General features: G+C 40.7%; 1 protein-coding gene and 1 long non-coding RNA gene across 4 annotated transcripts in view; one reads left to right on the plus strand and one right to left on the minus strand.

Annotated features, from left to right (window-relative positions):
* The window catches only part of larp1 (La ribonucleoprotein 1, translational regulator), a 39,644-nt gene that overhangs the window by 14,861 nt on the left and 4,114 nt on the right, over positions 1-20,669 (plus strand). The window contains exons 3-19 of one of the 3 annotated variants that reach the window (XM_063894681.1): positions 544-609; positions 3,763-3,834; positions 6,056-6,218; positions 8,269-8,403; positions 9,127-9,273; positions 10,912-11,074; positions 12,062-12,206; positions 12,643-12,817; positions 13,074-13,255; positions 13,860-13,958; positions 14,420-14,746; positions 15,881-16,004; positions 16,495-16,700; positions 19,377-19,483; positions 19,910-20,067; positions 20,196-20,340; positions 20,553-20,662. In XM_063894681.1, the coding sequence (XP_063750751.1) occupies positions 544-609; positions 3,763-3,834; positions 6,056-6,218; positions 8,269-8,403; positions 9,127-9,273; positions 10,912-11,074; positions 12,062-12,206; positions 12,643-12,817; positions 13,074-13,255; positions 13,860-13,958; positions 14,420-14,746; positions 15,881-16,004; positions 16,495-16,700; positions 19,377-19,483; positions 19,910-20,067; positions 20,196-20,340; positions 20,553-20,662 (2,524 nt within the window). The remainder of the gene's footprint in view (positions 1-543; positions 610-3,762; positions 3,835-6,055; positions 6,219-8,268; positions 8,404-9,126; positions 9,274-10,911; positions 11,075-12,061; positions 12,207-12,642; positions 12,818-13,073; positions 13,256-13,859; positions 13,959-14,419; positions 14,747-15,880; positions 16,005-16,494; positions 16,701-19,376; positions 19,484-19,909; positions 20,068-20,195; positions 20,341-20,552; positions 20,663-20,669) is intronic. The other 2 variants (XM_063894682.1, XM_063894683.1) reach the window with 2 other exon arrangements.
* On the minus strand, positions 5,014-14,800 carry LOC134871782 (uncharacterized). The gene is made up of 3 exons (XR_010166735.1): positions 14,594-14,800; positions 8,239-8,478; positions 5,014-6,253 (listed from the first exon to the last, which is right to left on the minus strand). It is a non-coding gene; the product is annotated as an uncharacterized LOC134871782 (long non-coding RNA).

A 20,669-nucleotide genomic window follows, 5' to 3' on the forward strand; every position in this document is an offset into this window, starting at 1 on the left:
TTGTCAGCCTGTATGTACAGGTGGATATAAACTGTGTTGACATTCTACTGTAAATATTTAGTAATGCTACAGTGTGCATGTAAATCTATTGCGAGTCATCAAAAATGGCTGTATGATTACAGGGTGGCTCTTGTGAGGATTAAGACTGTGTTAATATTACACCTTATCTGTTTGGCTTATCTGTGTATTAACGCCCCTCCACACTTCCTAGAATGCAAATGGCCCGTAATATGAAGCAAACAAACTCTCCCCAAAGCGTTTCATTCACAACTTCCTACCTTGATTGCAAGACTCGCTACTGTTGTATTTCATGGTTGTAAACTCTGCCTTCACCACACGGTTTTATGACACACCTGAATAAAGTGCAGGGTTGCAGAAACAAAAGAGAGATATGCGGTAAAGGTGAATTTGGACCCTGCATATCCGCTCTGAAGGTCTTTCACAGAGTCACCAGTTTTCATTTATAACCTGATCTAACATCTCAGGTTACAGTTACCTGTGACACTCCTGCTGATAGAGCTTGTTTGTTTCTTTGTTCATCAGGTTGGAGATTTTGGCGACGCCACCAACTGGCCGACTCCAGGGGAGATTGCAACTAAAGACATGCAGGTGGGTGTTCCTGTTTGTTTGAGAAGTGTTTACTCACAGGTTGGTAGATTTGCATTGTAGAGGAAACACTGACATGAGGGAGGTGTCTATAGGGGACTTAAACCACTCAACTATGTCAATGTTTGCTGATCGGCAGGTTTTAATGTCACAAGCCCCTTTTTAGATTCTCATTTGTAGTTGCTTGTTTTTATTTAATTCACATTTGTTCATGGTTAAAGAAGCCTGAAGTCTAAGAATGAGCGTTATCCTCTGATTGTTGTGCATCTGTCAACTTGGAGCCAGCCGGACAAGGAAATGTAATAGGAAATTGGAAAATGCTTTTTTTAAGTGACTGGACAATAGGAATCAATATCCACTTCATTGTTGGAGGACACACCCAAGATAGATCCAATAGGATACTCGAGTTCCAGTAATTTTACAGTGTTTTAAGTATGACGTGATGCTTCCATACAGAATGAAGTTTATACTAGGACTGTGGAAGGAAATACTCCTTCAAGATTTTGTCAACATAAGTGAAAACACAGTTTATAAAAGGAAATCTTAGTGGTTTTAAGTCCACAATTATAATATTTACCAACCATTCAGGAGGGGCTGATGCACTTTGCCGTATTGGATGAGTGTAGTTTTCTACAATGGTTATTTTAGTGGCTGTGGCTGTAATTACACAGCAGCTAAACGGCACATCCAGACACATTGCTCTGCTCCTGCTGGCCTGACTCTGTCCTCAGTCTTGCATTTTTTTTTTTAAGGCCTATGGTTAGTCACCACCATGGCAGGGCCTCATTGACACTTTTAGAAACAAAGACGTCTGACCTCAAAGCAGGGATCTGCAAAATAAATCCTATTGTAAAAAGACGACCAGTAGTTTGGAAGAGAAATTGAGAAATTAAGTAAACTCTCAGCCTGAGGGATTATGAGTGAATCCTTTCTGATAAAAGGATGTCATTGAAATCCATATGATCTTGCATGCTGTCCCTTAGGCCTGTGATCTAACATTTAAATAAATTAAAAAAGGATTCACCGAATAATCATTAATGAAACAATTATTGCACACTCTTTTGTCCTCGTTGCACATAGTGGGCTCTCTAATAGACCCTCGGTTGACGTAAGGAAAACTTGAAAACCTTACAGCCTTAAGCACCTGTCATAAGCTCAACTACTGTGTACACACTTCACCACACGTGCAACATACTGACCCCCTTCCCTCTATACCTATTCTCTCGACCCCTACGGCTGTTGTTCTTGTAAGGATGCATTTAATTTGTGTCACTTTACAGTAGCAGCAGTAGTCAGTCACTCCTCAGAGCCCTTTTCTATTTCTGATCCCTGGGCTATAGTGTGTCAGCGGGAGGTTGACCCCTGTAACCTCACCTATTTTAGGCAGCTAGTTCTGGCCGAACATGAGGGATGGCTACATGTCCCCTAGCAGTGAAATGTGGGTCACATAGTTGGAGCCAGGAATAACCGGTGGCTTCGGTGGCAGAAATCATAGGTGCGAAGAGGGAGGAGTTTGGATACGGCGACCGAGGCCTGGGAAGGGATGTCCTTTTTAGGGATCCCCCTTCAATAAACCAGACCTGGATCGTTGGTGCTGCTGCTATTCTTAGGGGGCTGGAGTTCACTGTCCACCATGTAACACTTAGAGCTGTCAATCAGCTGCTGAATTCCTCACATTACTCACACTGGGAAAAGAACTTTGTTAAGGAGGGGTTTTCGATTAGGTTGTACTTAAGAGTTTTGTGCTGAGTTTAAATTTAGACCTGAGATTTCATGCAATATGACGCTTACATTGATTCTGTTTAATAATTTGGGGCTTGTGGCTTTTGAGCGTGACATGAAAGTGGTAAATTGTAATATAAGATTGTTATATCATTTTGGGTTTTGAACGTTGATAAAACAAGTAATTGAGAGCTTGAGAAAAGTTGGTCAACAACAAAGCGATTAAATCGGACATATTGATGCAAGATGAATCGAATTTTGATGCAGCAAGATTTACCACCTTAGAGGTTAGGGGCAAAATTAACAATATAAGCAATATAACTGTCTGAGATTAATCAAATGTGCAACATCCAACTTTGGAGCCTTTTTATTAAGAAATCCTTGTGTTTATTTTCAGCACACGGGCTGTGGATTAGGCTTCTATGTGTTTTTTTTGTGATGTATTTACCCCATTTTGTTGTCCGTTTTGTGTCCAGAGTAAAAATATTGTCAGTATAGTTTTGGTTTCCTGTTTGGGCTGATGTTCAATTCTGCAGATGTGTTTAAGAATCTATAACAGAAGTTTCATCAGTGGCTTCCTGTGGCAGAAGGAGAATAAATCAGCATATCTCTGATCTTAGCAGTACCATCAACATTTCCTCACCCATTACACCGCATGTATTTATTAATTCATGAAAAACCTTCACTCCTGAACTATAAACCCGCTCTTCTCTGATGGCTCATTTGTCACTTCACACCTCTAACTGAAAGTAATCTTCTCTTATTCCTGTCGGTCCAAAATCCAAAGCAATAAACCAAAGAAATGTATGCTCATCTTCAAGTGAGGACACATTAACCATTTAGCCACTGAGATGATATGGGATGTACTCTATAAAACCCTGAGGGACCTATGTGGACTTGGAAGCAGCAAATGCTTTTATCATCCACAGCTTTTGTAGCATCCATTTCGCATTTTCATTGTGTTTCATCGCAACAGGAAGGAGCGTTTCGGTTGTGGTGTTAAAAAGCAGCACCACAAAGGCAATAATAACGTTTAGTTGACTCCAGCCATTATACAAAATTAACAGATTATAACTGCAGAGGCTTGAAAGGATTTATAATCTTCAGTAAAGGGCCTGAAAAGTCCCCAAAGATCGAAGGTTAATGTCAAGTCCATTTCTAACTACTAACAGAACAGCTTTTCTTAAAAGCAAGCTTTATGTTAATACATTTTCTTCTCTGTCTGTCTGTCTGTCTGTCTGTCTGTCTGTCTGTCTGTCTGTCTGTCTGTCTGTCTGTCTGTCTGTCTGTGTGTGTGTGTGTGTGTGTGTGTGTGTGTGTGTGTGTGTGTGTGTGTGTGTGTGTGTGTGTGTGTGTGTGTGTGTGTGTGTGTTCATGTTCATCATGGTTCACCTCATTGTCTCCTCTAAACTGCTCTTCCCTCCCTCTGTTCAGATCGAGGCAGTGACACGGACCGTGTCCTGCCCGCCGACTGTCAGGCAGGTCAGAGACTCATGGAGATCAACTGTAAGTTCCATCTGCAGCCTGTGAAACCTGCGGCAAAAAAACAAACAAAGGATACACCACACAAAGAAAGAAACCTAAAACAATGTCATTGTTGGTTTAAACATGATTGAAGTCAAATTGATTATTTTTACAAAAGTCAGGAGAATTTAAATTGCCTGTTGTGCTGATCAATTGGTATTCCAGTAAGAAAGTGGATGTTTGTTAGCCTAGCTTGCTAACGTTAACACTGCTATGCCAACCCTCAAAGGTGGGTAGGTTTTCTTAGTTTATTTGACAAAATAACAAGTAAAAAAGGCTTATTTCCATTGTTGTCCTTTATGTAAAGACGGCATTGATGCAGGGGCCATTTGCATCATACCATCAAAAATCCCTACAAAAAACAAATGTTTCCCCCTTCGCCACAATTTAACTTTCCTAAACACACTGGGGTGGTGACTTGTTTTGAAATGATGCTTTTATTGGATATATTTTTTATTTTGTGGCCTGAACACTATATACAAACTTTGTAAAAAATAGTATTGGGAATAACACAATTAAACGCCCAAATTAAGCTAAATAAAATGTGATTGTAGGTGTCCATTCAGCTTTTAAAAGTCATTCTCTACCAGTCAAACCACAATCATTGTAAAACCAGTATTCTTCGTAAAGGTTCTAATTTGTGCAAAAGGGCTTGCTTGTGCGTCCCTTGACGTTAGTCTTTTATTGAGACATTGGTGTAACAAAGGTATTAAGAACATTACTGCATGTTTGAAGGGAGTCTTTGAGTTCAGAGTGAACAGACTATGTTTGCGATGTTATATTTTGCAGACTGAGCAGTTCACAGTGGGTGTGGATGTGGACAGAGTTTACGGAGGCTTGAAATGTGTCAAAACCTCTAGTTAGTGACTGCTCGAGTAAAACGCTTTGCATGCAAACGCCTCAGTAGTATAAAACTTTGCATATCTGAGCGTTAGTGATAGCTGAGCTGCTGTAGCACACATGTGTCGGAACTACTGTTTGAATTGTATAAAGATATCAGTTCTGTGAGAAAAAGATAAGCAAAGGCGATTCAGACCCTGCGTCTGTTACTGCGGCTTAGTGGTCACGGCTATTACTTGATATCAAATATAATGACACAGAAAAAAAGACAAACAGTTCTCAAAGATTTGAATTGGATTCATTTATTTTATGTTTGTTTTTTCAAAGATATTAAATGATACATTTGATGTCTGTTGCAAACTAGTTGAATATAGAAATGAGTGATGTTTTATTTTACAGTGCTTCATATGCTCGGATAACGTATTTTCATATTGCAACATTCGACTGTTCCCTAAGCCCCACCCAATCACTTAATAACTGTTGCTAGACAAAAGATCTATCTGAAATGACAACTATGAACATTAACTGTCATTAGCTTCCAGTTTAGAGCGAGGAATAGGAATGGTTAAAACACGTTCCGAACTTTTCCATATGTGTATACCTTTTCTTTAAAATATATATATTTTACAGTCTTTAGTTTTAGTCTGTTTTTTATTGTAAACAATTTAAAACCCTTTGGTTGCTCGGTGAAAAGATGTTACAATCATATTTACCCTGCAGGCGTGCTGTAGAGATGATGAGCACTTCATGTCTCTTCTCTGACTAAAAAACAATGAAGAGAATTTTTCACAACTCTGATCTCAGCATTGAAGCAAGTAAACAAAGAAAACTAAAAGGCATTTGAACAATGATCATGGGCATTTTTTATTAGCAGTTGTTAGATGAATAAGCTACGTTAACTCGATTATGCTAACGACGTAGTCTGACTTGTTGTAAAGGTCCAAATTCATAACCCTTCATGTATATCTCATCAGAGCTCTATGCCAACTGCTTTGGCATGCTAAAAAGCTTGACAGCTAGCATAGCACCGTATTTCACTTGATTGGGGACGGGTTAAGCTAGCAGTCTATAGCATGACTGTTATTTCCTTGTGCATGTTTAACCAACAAATATATGGTTTTAAGCTTGGATTCCACTTTTGCCAAATTGGATAAAATAACCTGAATATGTAAGAATACAACTTTGTATCTGTGGCATCATTTTCAACCAATTTCATGTCCTGGAAAAATGTTTTACCCCCAAATAGTTTTGTGCAATTTCCCCAATAACTCATATTTTGTTTGAATAGGTCTTCAGTCTCCTGTGAAAGATTGAACGATTTCTCCAGCTCTTTTCTAAATGTTTGAATCTGTTTCCTCTGCAGGCTCCTAAGAAGACGCCGACAGTCAAGAAGGAGTCTAAGGAGTTGAAGGAGAAGAGGGAGAGCAACGAGGAGAGCAAGGAGAACCTGAAGGCCAAGTCGGACGACTCTGGAGAGGAGAAGAATGGCGACGATGACTCCCAGAAGAACGGACCGAAGAAAAAAGGTACATTTTGGATTAAGCAGGTGTCAGTTGGCATGCTGAAAGAACAAATGATTCATTAATCAAAAGTAGGATGTGCTAATGCCGCATAATCAAACTACTTTGTCTAAAGAAGCTCTTTTAATTGGTTAAATATTTATTGTAACCCCACAATTTCACTGGCTTGTTGTCTCAAGCACTTTCACTTTTTAGGAAATCAACTCTCACCTCTGTCAGTGAAACTTAGCAGAAAATATGAGTCAAAGCCCAGGGCGGTCAGTACAGTGCATTGACACTGTTTTAGCATTCTAAATAACACAAACAATAATATTTTACCCTATATTCAAACGTTTTCCAACAATGACAGGGAGAGTGGACCTCCTTGTTTTCTAGTCTCATTATTTATTTCTAAATAGACATTTAACCTGAAGATGGGACTGTAAGGCAAGTGCAGTTTATGCCTAATGAAGCTGTATTTAGCTTTGTTTAGGTTTTAACTAAATTCCTTATTGTACGCAATTTATTGCAATGCAAGAAAAGTAATGAGGCAACTGTTTAAATGTACCTTACTTTATGGGGATGTAGGAGATGGCTTAAGAAGAAAGTTGTGATGGCTGCCTGATGTAGTTTAATCTTTTTTATTGCTGCCAAAACTAAACAGCCAAACAGCGGGTGTTTTCTGACCCTCCCAGCATGATTACCCTCAGTGTACCCAGAAAGTGTTTGTTGTAGGGGGTGGACTTCCTGCCTCTCTCTGGTTATCATCAGCCTGTTTTATTTCCAGAAACAATACTGGCATTTAGAATAAATGGTGAGGTTTCCCCACAGAGAACATTTTTAGCTTTCAGTTTAGTGTTTCAACTCTTCCATAAGCATATCCCTTTTTCATATATTTTCAAATCAGGTTTATGTAAAACAATAAAAAATGTATTAAGTTGCCCGGAGATGTATCAATCAGATTCAACCTGCAGAAGTGCTGTAGAGATGATGAGCACTTCATGTCTCTTCTCTGACTAAAAAAAACAATGAGGAGAATTTTTCACAACTCTGATCTCAGCATTGAAGCAAGTAAACAAACAAAACTAAAATGCATAGAAACACTGATCCTGGCCAGATTGTAAACCCTCAACTAGGAGCTGCTGACTGGGAGCGTTAGGCTATAGTTTGATGATGAATGAAATCTCATAGTAAATAAAGCGTGTTGAGCTTGTTTTAATATAATCCAGTAGTAATGTATCCAGCAGTACTTTGCATGTTATTGCTCCTGTAGTAGTGACTCAATAGCCACAGTGTTCGTCTGTGTCCCCTTCATTCTCTCCCTCCCCCTACCTCCCTCCCTCTCCTTCCCTTACCTAGTCAGTTAGCAGATAGACACAGGGCCACGTCACTTAAACCTGGCCGTCATTTCCTCTCTTGCTGCTTCTGTTATGTCACACACTCACCCACACGAACCCCACTAAGCCAGATGTTGTTTCAACAGCAGAACACTATTGCACCCTGTTGGCCAGCAGAGGTACTGCAGTGGGATTTGAGCTCTTTGACCAACACCAAGACTCAACAGTTATATAGTCACAAATAGTTATGATGAAAGATCTGAATTCAGTTCCTTCAAATAAACAGTGATTACATATCCCAAATAGACATCTTGATATGAGGTATTTGCAGGTTAGGCCTACTACGTTTTAAAGAGTCTATCAGTTAGCAAAAATGGCCTTAAAGGTGTCAATGCTTTCAAAATACTTACATTTAGTAAAGTTTAAATGTGGTAGATGCTTAGCTGCTCCTTTAAAATATATATATTTATACCATTTAACAGAAATCACAATTAAATTCCTTGTAGCCAGCAATATGTGAATTTGGCTGCCTTAGAGAAATCTTAAATTGTTGCAGTAAAAAAAAGTGCCCCCTTTTACCTTACTCGTATATTTGAAATGAGAAATAACAATTCTTTTTATGACAAAAAGCTTTTTTGCAATGATTGAGGTGATTATACACCTTCCTGAATAGAGCTGAATTAGGATCTAAATGAAAAATGCTTGCTAACCGTGTTGCCTCTTTCCGTCGTGACAAATAGGAAACAAGCAGAAGTGGGTTCCCCTGATGATCGAGGTGAAGTCCGAGGGTCCAAGGGAGCGTTCGGCCTCCAGGAACAACAGCCGGCAGAACGAAAACCCCCGTCTGCCCCCCAACGCCAGGAACGACCTCAGAGGTCAGTGTGTTCAGGTCACTTACTTCAGTGAAGGGTAATGAAAGATGCTCCCACAGAAGTCTGACCCAGGCGGTGCTGAAAGACAACATGTTCTTTGGTAGCTTTTTTCCAAGTCTTTGGATGAACTGCAGATTTTTCAGTTAAATCTGACCTGCAGACGTGCTGAAGAAGTGATGAGATCTTCATGTCTCTTCTCTGACTAAACATCAATGAAGATGAACCTTTCACAACTCTGATCTCAGCATTGAAGCAAACCAACAAAACACAAATGACCTCAGTGCTGTGTAAAAGATTAGTGAGTCAATCTTAAGTAGCTGGTTCAACACGAAGATTTAAGTGCCAGGAGGTATTGACATTAGTTTTACTGTTTGACTTGAGACAGCAGAATGTGTCCGTATATCTGCATCTGGAGCTTTTGCTCTATCAGAGAGACATTACTGCTTTTAGCTGGTTGAGACTCAGCATGACTCAGCAGCAGGATGTGGATGCATCTACTTCTGCTTTGACAACCCTGCTCTTTAAAAGTAAATTTATAAAGGAAATGAAATGTGTGTACAGCAAAGAGGATATTATATCTTGATATGCAAGATTTCATGTTAAAAGTAACTTTCTTTTGATCAAAATCCAAAAATAATTATGCACACGACTCTGCAAAACAACTTATAGTGGTTTCATTCTACTGCGGTGATGCGTTTGTGCTGAAGGCTGTTTGTTTCCCTGCAGACTGGCACAGTCAAAAGTACGAGCGGGAGTGGCGTGACGACCACGACGAGGTGTCCAGCGTGAAGAGCGAGGGAGCGCCTTTCCGAGGAGGGTTCAGAGGTCGTGGACGTGGAAGAGGGAGAGGCCGGGGAAGAGGCAGAGGAAGAGGTATGTGCAGGGGGTTGCTCTTTTTCATGGGACACTCATAGAAGCAAATGTGAAATAGAACTTAGAAATACGAAAGATGTATAAAAACCATTGAACTTTATTTTTTCTTCCTGAAATATGGGGGTTAGAATTTCCTCATTTTGTGTGTTGGTTACTGCTAGAGGCTTTTTGAATACCATTTTTTTGTTTCTTACCAGTGTAACAAATGTTAATGAAGGTGTCATTTTGATGTTGACGCTCAAACATTAAGAATGTAGATTGAGGTAGGACAATATAAATGAAGTATGACACACAGGATGAAACGTCATATATGCATAATCTTAGTAGTAAGCTTATGGCTATTTTTGTTGAACACAATAATATAAAAATGTATTTTACATAATTTGGAGATATATGGGTCAAATGTAACCTGCAGTCGTGCTGTAGAGATGATGAGCACTTCATGTCTCTTCTCTGACTAAACATCAATGAAGATAAACATTTCACAACTCTGATCTCAGCATTGAAGCAAACCAATACAAAGCCAGCTTAATGCTGTGTCCATCGATCATCAATTACAGCCCTGAAGTTGTATTGTTCAGCACTCGTAATCAATGGTATTGCAATCCCATCCACACTCCCGTTTCCCTACGAACAGCGAGGTTAGTACGTCATTTTTTGGGATAAGAGTTTTCTGCAATCAGACACATGGCACACATTGTTGCTTGTGAACGGTTAAAGACATTTAGAAACAACAACTTGTGGCTTTGAGAAGCTATGACGTGTAAATGCTGTGCAGCCGAAAGGCAATGTCTTCCCTGTATAGCACAAAAAAGCTCCAATGTGTATGTTTCCCCCCCTTTATTATCAACCAAGTTCACCTACTGCAGACTAAAGCTTCATAGCACACAGACATGAGTGGCATCAATCCTCTCATGTATTTTAAAACAAACAAACGTTTTGTCTAGGTAATGTTTTGGCTGACTCTGCTCTCTCAAACTGGGTGGTTGGCGACCCTCACTGGCCCCACAGAGGGTACAGAGAAAACAGAAAGTGCAATAACAAGCAGTGAGTGTTGGAAAGAGGAGAGGCCTGTTGGATCCAGCAGCAGAAGGCCTGTTAGTGTTGGCAGGTTCCCCTTCTCTTCCCTCCCTGTGTTTCATTCTCCTTTTATACACATTGTCTTTTCTAACCGTCCCCCCTGTTCTCACTCTGATTTTCCTATTAAGTCTCTCGGTTTCAGCCTCCTCTTTCCCAAACCCCGCTCCCGACTGAGTTAGAGAAAGACAGAACAAACAATACAATCGACTGCCTAGAGTAGGAAATAAGAGTAATATTCCTTTAAGTCTAGATTAACGTCCCTCCTGTCTCTTTATGGACAAGTTGTTGAACTTCAGCAGCACCAACGAGACGCTCTGAGCGGTTGCTGAGCAGATTAACAGTTTTTGTGTTTTCATTGCCTTTTTTATTTGTATGTTCCTCGTCAAGTACACTAACTCATTTGTCAGGGACTATATTTACTGTCATCTGTTAAAAGTTTAAGGACATTTTTAGCTATTGTTTTAATAGCTAACGGTGAATTTTAAAATGGAATATTCAATTTAAGTTTTCAATTTGAGTACCACTACTAAACGTTGGTCTGTTTCTGTCCTTTTGAAGGCCACTATGACTACCATTACGGCTACAAGTCCTACGACATGAAAGACGGTTCCTACGGCCAGAAGTTTGGCAACACGGTGACCTACTACTACGACAACATGAGCAGCAACGACCTCTTTTCTGTGGACCATGACCATCTGAAGGACTACATCAAGAGGCAGATGTAAGTTTGGCCCCTTCTCTCACAGAAGTCACACGGAGGCAGTGCTAAAACACTGAACATGGGAACAACACGTTCTTTAGTAGCACCAGTTGTTTTACCAGATCCGACCTGCAGACGTGCTGTAGAGATGATGAGATCTTCATGTCTCTTCTCTGACTAAACATCAATGAAGATAAACCTTTCACAACTCTGATCTCAGCATTTGAGCAAACCAATAAGTGACAAAGCCATATCTGTGAACAAACACCGTCTAATCACAGTACATTTAAAATGTTATATGTATATATTTATTTGAGAAGTTATTCTAGTGTGAAACAGATTCAATAATCTTAAACCATGTCGAGCTTTTCATCTCTGCTACCTTTTACCAAACTAAAGGCTACAAGCTTGTCATCTGTTTTGGAAGCTTTTTGAACTCAGTATCATTTGGAAACAGCCCTAGAAGTTATTTAAAGTTATATATGCCCTCCCTGCTTATTGACCTCTGTGGTTATGAATAATCTAATTGATTTTATATACAACTTAAAATAACAATGTCACACTATTTGTCTCCTCTAAATTAAACCCCTTACCCATCAACAAAAGTTTGCAGTCAGTTTGGCAGATGTAGACACTTCACCGTGTGTTGAGACAGCCGAACTGCAGGATCATAACATTTTCCTCGTGTGCACTCAGTGCCCCTTTCAGTCTAAATCTCTGTCAAGTTACTTAAAGGCTTTGAAATCCTGTCAAATATTCTGGTTTTGATTAGCTGTTCCTTGGGAGGTATCTCGTTCCATGGGGCACTGCCTGTTTCCAATAATATATTTAATGCTTGTTTTCATTTTTTCTGCTCCTGCTCTGACTGGATTCTCATTTGGATGAGATGTCTCTACTTTCCTTCACTGGTCTTTTGTGCTCCCGTGGAGCAGGGAAAGTTTAAAGGGAAAAGATGTGAGGAGTTGGCTACTAACAGCTGGTTTGCTTTCCTGTTCTTTTTACCTTTAGTGAGTACTACTTTAGCCTGGACAACCTGGAACGGGATTTCTTCCTGCGGCGGAAAATGGATGATGAGGGCTTCCTGCCCATCCCACTTGTCGCTAGCTTCCACAGAGTGCAGGCCCTCACCACCGACGTCAACCTCATCATGGAGGTATGCACATTTACAACAGTACAGTGACGTTTGAGGAGCATAATCTGAGCTGTGATGCAGTTAGCAGAGTTAAAACAGGTTTGAAACAATGTCAGAAACTGTTTTCTATAATTCAATTCAAGTTTTGGAAAATATAAGTGATGAGTCACAAAACACCACACAATTAAAGTTAATATGATCATTACAAGAGTTGAGCTAGATCAGCTACATTTCAACTATAAAAGCATATCATAGTAATAGAAACTTTGAATTCTTAACAAGGTGTTTGTGGAACACTAATGGAGTTGCTAATTAAAGATGTCTTTCAAAATTCTTGAGACTTAACTGAATACAAACTCGATGCCCTTTGAACTACAACAGATACTTCATGCCGTACCGTATTAAAGTTATTTATTATTAAAGCTCAGACTAACTGACCCATCGTCTATCCTGTCAGGCTTTGAAGGACAGTCAGGAAGTGGAAGTGATCGACATGAAGATCCGTCGGAAGGTGGACCCAGAGAAGTGGCCTCTCCCGGGACTGGCCATGCTTAACCAACCCCAAACCGATTTCTCCCAGCTCATCAACTGCCCCGAGTTTATCCCGAGACAGATGCCCGATGAGCCCAGAGGTAAACTGTCTGATCTATTTTTAATGAAACCGAAATTTGGATTTAAAATAAATATGCTTTTGCAATCTGCCTTAATTTATTTAAGATAACTTTTGAAATCAAGTCAGTATAAAATAAAACATTTTCACACGCCATTGCTCATCATAATCTTGTGATTTCAAGAAACTTAATTTGACAACTTTCTTTTAAATATAATTTGAAAAAAATATCCACGAAGTACTTAAAGTAATCAAATGAAATGTTCTGTCTGCTGCAGGCTCGCCCAGGTCCTCGACACCGGTGAGGAAACACAGCAAGACTGATTTAGACAACTCCAACCTCAAGACGATGCCCAAGGGCCTCTCCGCCAGCCTCCCCGACCTGGACTCCGAGTGCTGGATCGAGGTCAAGAAGCGGCCCAGACCCTCCCCGGCCAGACCCAAGGCCAGCGCAGAGAAGGTGAGGTTCAGCGGCGTTCACTCATAAGATTGTCTGATCTAAGTTTCCATTGTTTGTTTTCACATCGCCCATAATGCCTTTTGGCCAACAGAAACGTGCATATAAACTTTCTAAAGAAATGAAAATGGGGTAATACATGTAAAGAAGTCATCTTTTAGTTATGAAGAATCCAATTTTCTCAAAAATAAATACACAATTTAAATACTTACGGCTATAAGTAAATGTGAACGTTTCTCAGGACTTTCTAACACGACTAGATAATGTACGGAAAAAATATTCATCAACAGTTAAAGGAATTATAAAATAAAAAAGATCAAGGCTGGCATGTAGCCATTGGGTATTGTTTAGCAGATTCATTCTCGCAGCCATATGCACTGGATTGTATTTATCCACCTTTAAATAACATCCAGGACAGCTTTTCCTTTATTTCTCCTTTTTTTTAAGCTATTTGATTATTTATCTATTTTTGGTTGCCCAAGAAAATCAATTGGGAGTTTTCCTCATCGTATATTTAACTTGTCATTTTATTATTTTTCCATCCATTCCCTTCTACACATACCTCCCGTTCTCCTCGTGTGTGCTCGGTGTTGATTGACTGATGTAGGCCCCCTCGTTGCAGCAGCAGAAGGAAAAGGACGACTTGGTCCGCTGCCTGCTGCCTCAGCCCGGCTCCTCGCCCTCCCCTGCTACCACAGCCACTAAGGTAAATATGTTTCTTAATTATTATTCCTCTAGGAACAAAACTTGTCCTCCTAGGAACAACTAAAAGGTCCTCCATTTTTCTTCATTATTCATCTATTGTAGTAATTGTCAGAAATTTGCACTTAATTAATAATTTTGTCTGAGCAACAGTTTATATGCTCAGTTATTCAATTAAAGGACAGAATTAGAGAAAAGCAGCAAATCCTCACATTTGAGATGTTCGCTCAAGAACATATTTTTCTCGAAGTATCTTATTTATTAGTTTTGGGGTTTTCTGAGGATCAATTCTGACAATTTGGTTTTTAACTTGGCAATGTGTATTTGTCATTTTAAATCATCTCATGCAGTTAGCTACTGAACTGTTTTACGTTTAAGTGTTTGAAAGTAATCTAATATGGTAATCAAAAAGTGAAAGCATGTGATTGGTTTCTAACGATGTCTTTATTTTTCTAATGTGAGCAGGACGGAGCGGAGCCGGATGAACCAGAGGAGCTCGACTTCATGTTCGATGAAGAGATGGAGCAGATTGACGGACGGCGCAACACCTTCACCGATTGGTCGGACGAAGAGACAGACGGCGAGATCGACGACCACGACGTTAACAAGATCTTGATCGTGACACAGACGCCGCCCTACCTGAGGAAGCACCCGGGGGGTGATCGCACGGGACACCACACCTCGCGCTCCAAGCTGACCTGCGAGCTCGGGAAAGTGATCAACGACGGGCTCTTCTACTACGAGCAGGACCTATGGGACGACACAGGCGAACCCGAGTACGCCATCATCAAGGTGAGCTCATTCTCTGGAAAAAAACCCAATGCTTCTGAATAGGCTCCACAAAATACTTTAAAATAATGTTGTGGTTGAAACTTGTATTTGAGTTTAGTTTTTGTAGTTTGCTGTTTTTTAATGATGTAAACATGTGATAAGCGTCTTGTGTCAGGGTGAGTTTTGTGACCACATGTTCCACCTGGAAATGTATCAGAGATCAAGACAATGAAAACAACACTCCATTACTCTATCAGGCTCTTCTGACAGCTTCCACCTCAGTCATTGTCAGATTGGAGGTGTTTCTGCCCAAAACCAGATGTAGATTTAGAGCTTTTTCTGGATATGGAAACCCGACGTGTTTTGTTGTCATTGCTGCCCATTGTAGCATTGTTGAACTCATTGTGAGGCTTTCACGTGCTCGCCAGCACACATCCAGCTGTGTGTGGAACAGGGGACACTTTGTTTATAAATACACCCCACAAACATTGCCTCGGCCTGAGGGTTGAAGCCAACGGGCCACAGGGGGAACAAAGATGAACGCTCAAAGATCTGAAGATACTTGGTGGAATAAAGGAGCGAGTGTGAGTGTATAATCTAACACACTAAGACTGGTACATAAGACAAGTTAGTAGAAAGGCGTTACATTGAGCTGTTGGAGGAGCAGAACAGTTTTGTTTTGAGGTCTACAGTCGTGGAAAATTCAGGGGTTTTTGTTGCTGAAACTGAACTGGTTGAGTTACTCGTGTCAGAACAGTGAGGGTCGTCAGCATGAAGGTGAAAAGAGCGTTTTTGGCAGCCATGTTTTGCTGCTGCGTCACAATCTCCAGATTACTGCAGATAAGGTCTGTTGATGAAATACATGTTAGCATTCTCCTAAATGTTCAGGGTTATTTTTTTATTGTTTTGTTTTACCTGCGATGTTAATTTGTAAAAGAGTTTGGGTTTCAGTTTGGGGTTTGATTTATTCCATAGGAAATGCTCTCGATGTTAGTCTTTATTGATGTTATGCTTACTGAGCTTCGTATTGGCACATTTCATTTTGTGTATTAGTATATTAATCCTGTTCATCCCTCCTTGGGATTCAAAAAATATATATCATTTTGTCAAAGAGGCTATTGTGGTATATGACACTTGTTTTTCTGTGTTTTACAGCAAGAGGTGGAGAACTTCAAGAAGGTCCACCTGATCAGCCGCGAACAGTTTGATCACCTGACTCCCGAACCCCCTGTCGACCCCAACCAGGAAGTCCCTCCAGCCCCCCCCAAACCCCAGCAGAGTAAGGAAACAAAAACACATAGAACAGGACTTAATTCACAGGTTATATGACATAGTATGATATTTCTCTTTGTAATGACATTTTAATAGCATACTGTACTATATACTTTTTGTTACTCTTTTAAGGCATATTATGTTACATATTTTTGTTACATACTATGCAATATTTTTGATTAATTGGCATTTTTTAGGCATACGATGATATGACGATGTTTTTTCGTGGAATACTATGCTTTGATATCCTATACTATACATACATGCTATAATATTGCTTATAACACATACTTCATAACTTTTGAAGGCTCTACTATACGACAAATTGATATGACATTTTTACAACTTGTGACTTTATATTCTCTCTTTTAATAAAAAAATGTTATTCAAAAGTGTGTCTTCAGCATTGCTAATATGAAATGACAGTTACATTTGAAGTCTTAATGGCAGCTTGTCTTTCACAGATTTTAATCCAATCTTTTCCTTCAATTCTTCAGTCCCCACAGACGCTTTGGCGAACAAACTATTCGGAGCCCCTGAGCCTTCTTCAATAGCTCGCTCGCTTCCAACTACCGTGCCTGACTCGCCTAACTACCGCAGTGCCCGGACGCCCCGCACGCCTCGCACACCGCACAGGAAGGACTCGACCATGACGCCGCGCTTCTACCCAGTGGTGAAGGAGAGTCGACCTGTAGATGCCAAGGTAAGTCGGCTCCCATGTGTGGGGGACAGACTTATAAAAGTGGACTTTTTGTAGTCCCAAAACTTAGGTCTAACAGGATAAAGAAAATATTTAAGACTCTAGATCAGTGGTTCTTAACCTTGTTGGAGGTACTGAACCCTAAGTTTCATATGCGCGTTCACCGAACCCTTCTTTATTGGAAAAAAAAAGACATAGGTATATGTTTTACTGGTGCACAAAATGAACCGTGCATCAACATCACTGTGTTCAAAGAACAAAACCAGCAAAACATGATTTTCATACATAATAATGAAGAGGCCTACTTACTGCAAATCAGTGTGACTTCTGCTGTTGCCTTTGAGAGACCAGTTCAGAAATGCGCGGCTTCACCTTGGCAAGTGCCATTCTCATGTCATTTTTGCAGCAAAGTCTGTTCCCTTTCTTTGTTTTTATGGCCAGCATCCTCGAAAAGGATTGCTCGCAAAGATATGTTGTAACAAACGGTATGAAAATCTCCAGGGCTTTCTTAGCAATAACAGGGAATTTACCATTTGTTGACATCAAAACGTTGAGAGCGTAGTTGTTCTGAAGAGTTGCTGTTGAACCTGGCTCTGCTGAATTTCAATGATTTCGTCGAGGTATTCATCATTGACGTCTGCTGTCTCAACACCAAACGTGAACGGCTGTCTCACCCATGCTGGATATGACTCTCTGGCAGGGAAGTATCCGTCGAGAGACTTTGCAAGCTCATCCAAGTGCGTGGCAATCAGTTCCGCGGGTACAGAAATGTCTCCGATTCCAGACACGTCTTCGATCTTACTTACACAGTCGTCCAGCAGGGGAAAGTTTGCGAAGTTATCGTTCTCTGTTCGTCGTTTCCATAACGGTAGCTTTTTTTGAAAAGCCTTCAGGTTCTCTTCCGCTTCGATGATGTTGACTCCACCGCCCTGCATCTGCTGATTTAGACGATTGAGAGCTGCGAAGATGTCAGCCATGTACGCTAAAATAAGAATGAACTCAATCTGCATGACAATGTTGGTACTCTTGCAAAAACAGGGCTAATTCCACACGCATGGCAAAAGCACGATTCAGCACTTGTCCCCGGGATAACCACCGAATTTTAGAATGGTACAGAAGTACCTCGAATTCAGAGCCCATTTCTTTACACAGCTCACTGAAGATGCGGTGCCTCAGAGCACTATTTCACACATAGTTCACGCATTCCACTACAATTTTTAATACTTCTGCCAGAGGCAACGTTTTTGTTGCCAACGCATGCCTGTGCAGAATACAATGCGTAACAATGATGTGTGGTGCATCGGCTTTCACTAGCGCACCAAAACCAGACTTTCTTCCCAGCATGACTGGAGCTCCGTCCGAACAAACTGCAGAAACCCTATCCCACGAAAGATTGTTGTCTCGGAAGAAGTCATCCACAAGTTTCTTCACATTGGCTGCCTTAGTTGGTGTTGTAAGAGGCTTACAAAATAAAACATCTTCCTTTATCACGTCGTCTTTCACATAGCGCACAAATACAGCAAACTGGCTTAGATTTGAAATGTCTGTGGTCTCGTCGAGTTGGAGGCTGAATTTTGCCGGGCTTGAAATCAGATCTGCAACTACTTGAGCCAAGATGTCTTTGCTCATGTCCTGTATTCTGTCGCTGATGGTGTCATTTGAAAGAGGAATTTGGGATAACTTAACTTAGGCCGCTTTTCCCAGCATGATATTCGCCATCTTCAACACAGCTGGTTTTATGAGTGTTTCACCAATGGTGTGTGGTTTGCCCTGCTTTGCGATCAGGTAAGCAACTTTGTACAATGCTGTGAGGATCGGTTTGTTGATGGGTATAAAGCCGAGAACAGGCAGAGTAGCCTTTTCATCGAATCTGGCTCTCTTCACCTTGAATTCAGCAAGTGTTGTGTTCTTGTATTCTCCATGCTGCTTAAGGAAGTGTTCCCTTAGTTTTGCCGGTGCTAGACTAGAATTGCTCAACTTAGCATTGCAAATCATGCAGTTAGGACACTGACTCCCATCACGTTCCGTTATACATGTGAATCCATATTGTACGTATTCGTCCGACCACTTTCTTCTTTTGCTCAGCATAGTTAGTATGAAGGGATGAAAATATTAAGAAAGAAATCACACAACGTACCATCACGACAGTCACAAGTCGACTACTGAGCGCACCAAATTCCCTGCAGCACAGATAGGCCAAGCGATGTAGCGTGATCACCTGCAGCCAGTGATGGCCAAGCGGGGCGTGTCATCATAAATCATATGAGTCGGGTGTGTGTCTTGACCTCTGCCGAACCCCTGAGACTGACTCACCGAACCCCTGGGGTTCGATCGAACCCAGGTTAAGAACCACTGCTCTAGATGCTAGACAGAGTTGCTGGGTAGCCAGAGTAGTCGGTCATGTTACCTAAAGGGGAACCATAAAGCACATGTCCCCCTTAGCCAGTTCAATATTTCTAATTCTGTTAAACCTGGTAAATTCACACATTTGAACAAAACACACAACACATCTCTTAAAATGCAGAAAAAAACACAGTATTCAAATGTTCAGTCCCATGTAAGTGAGGGTGTGTGTGCAATATATAGTTCCTGAAAAATTGTCAAAAAAGTAATATATATAATCCTCAAAACTCCGTTCCAGGTTTTCTTACCATGTTATTTATCTCTGTACCCTTTCAGACGCCCAGAAAGAGGAAGACCCGACACAGCTCCAACCCCCCCATGGAGTGTCACGTGGGCTGGGTGATGGACTCCAGAGAGCATCGCTCCCGTACCGCCTCCGTCAGGTGAGACTCACGGCTCTGCGCTCGTCTTTTGGACAGAAAAAAAAAATCTGATTTCTGTTGTACAACATTATAAGACTTCAGATAAATGGCAAAAGTTCCAAATATATTGTAAATAGGGAAGGAGCTGCCTACATTTTATTACATTTGTATTAATCATTCATGTCTAGAAACACTCTGGAGAAAACACCTCATTAAGGCTTTACTTTTGGTTTTAATTAATGAATTTAATATTACCTTTTTATCTCACCCAAACCCATAATGTTTGGCTTTCTAAATGTGACAACCAAGATCTTCTTTGCCTTTTCATGATTTTTAGATAAAACGGCACAGTGTGACCTCATACTTGATACTTACTTCACTGAGGTTGCTCTAGTATTTTATCTAGTTAATACTCACTCTGTCCTCCTCCACCTTTCTCCTGCTCAGCTCTACCGCCAGTCCATCAGAAGGCACCCCTGCCCTGGGTAACTTCGGCTGCACACCTCAGTCCCTCCCTAAGTTCCAGCACCCATCGCATGAGCTGCTCAAGGAGAACGGCTTCACGCAACACGTTTACCACAAGTACCGCCGGCGCTGCCTAAATGGTACACGCACGTTTTCTTTTTTCTACTACTAAATCCTAAAGTCTTTCTTCAAATATCAGTAAAATTTGATACTGGTCTTATATATTCAAATAAACCTGTCATCTCATTGTTTATTCAACCAATCACAGAGCGAAAGCGGCTGGGTATCGGCCAATCACAGGAGATGAACACACTCTTCCGCTTCTGGTCATTTTTCCTGCGGGATCACTTCAACAGGAAGATGTACGAAGAGTTCAGGCAGCTGGTGGTGGAGGACGGGAAAGAAGGATACAGGTAAGGCCTTTGAACACTGATGGACAAATAAGAAAGGGGTGTAAATATAAGTAGGGTTGTAAATAGGGTTGTTGTGGCAGAATTAACTAGATATTATCTTCCATGCTAAAATCAGTTTTTACTGTGAGATTTAGGTGGGTGGGTGGTTGGGTAAATTAGACCAAATTAGTAATAATAGAAAAGAAAATTAAAGTCTAACTTGTGTGTTGCAGGTACGGTTTGGAGTGCCTGTTCAGGTACTACAGCTACGGTCTAGAGAGGAAGTTCAGGCCAGACATCTTTAAGGACTTCCAGGAAGAGACAATGAAAGACTATGAAGCTGGTAAGAA

This window comes from Eleginops maclovinus, chromosome 11 (genome assembly GCF_036324505.1).
Source record: "Eleginops maclovinus isolate JMC-PN-2008 ecotype Puerto Natales chromosome 11, JC_Emac_rtc_rv5, whole genome shotgun sequence".
Taxonomy (NCBI): Eukaryota; Metazoa; Chordata; class Actinopteri; order Perciformes; family Eleginopidae; genus Eleginops; species Eleginops maclovinus.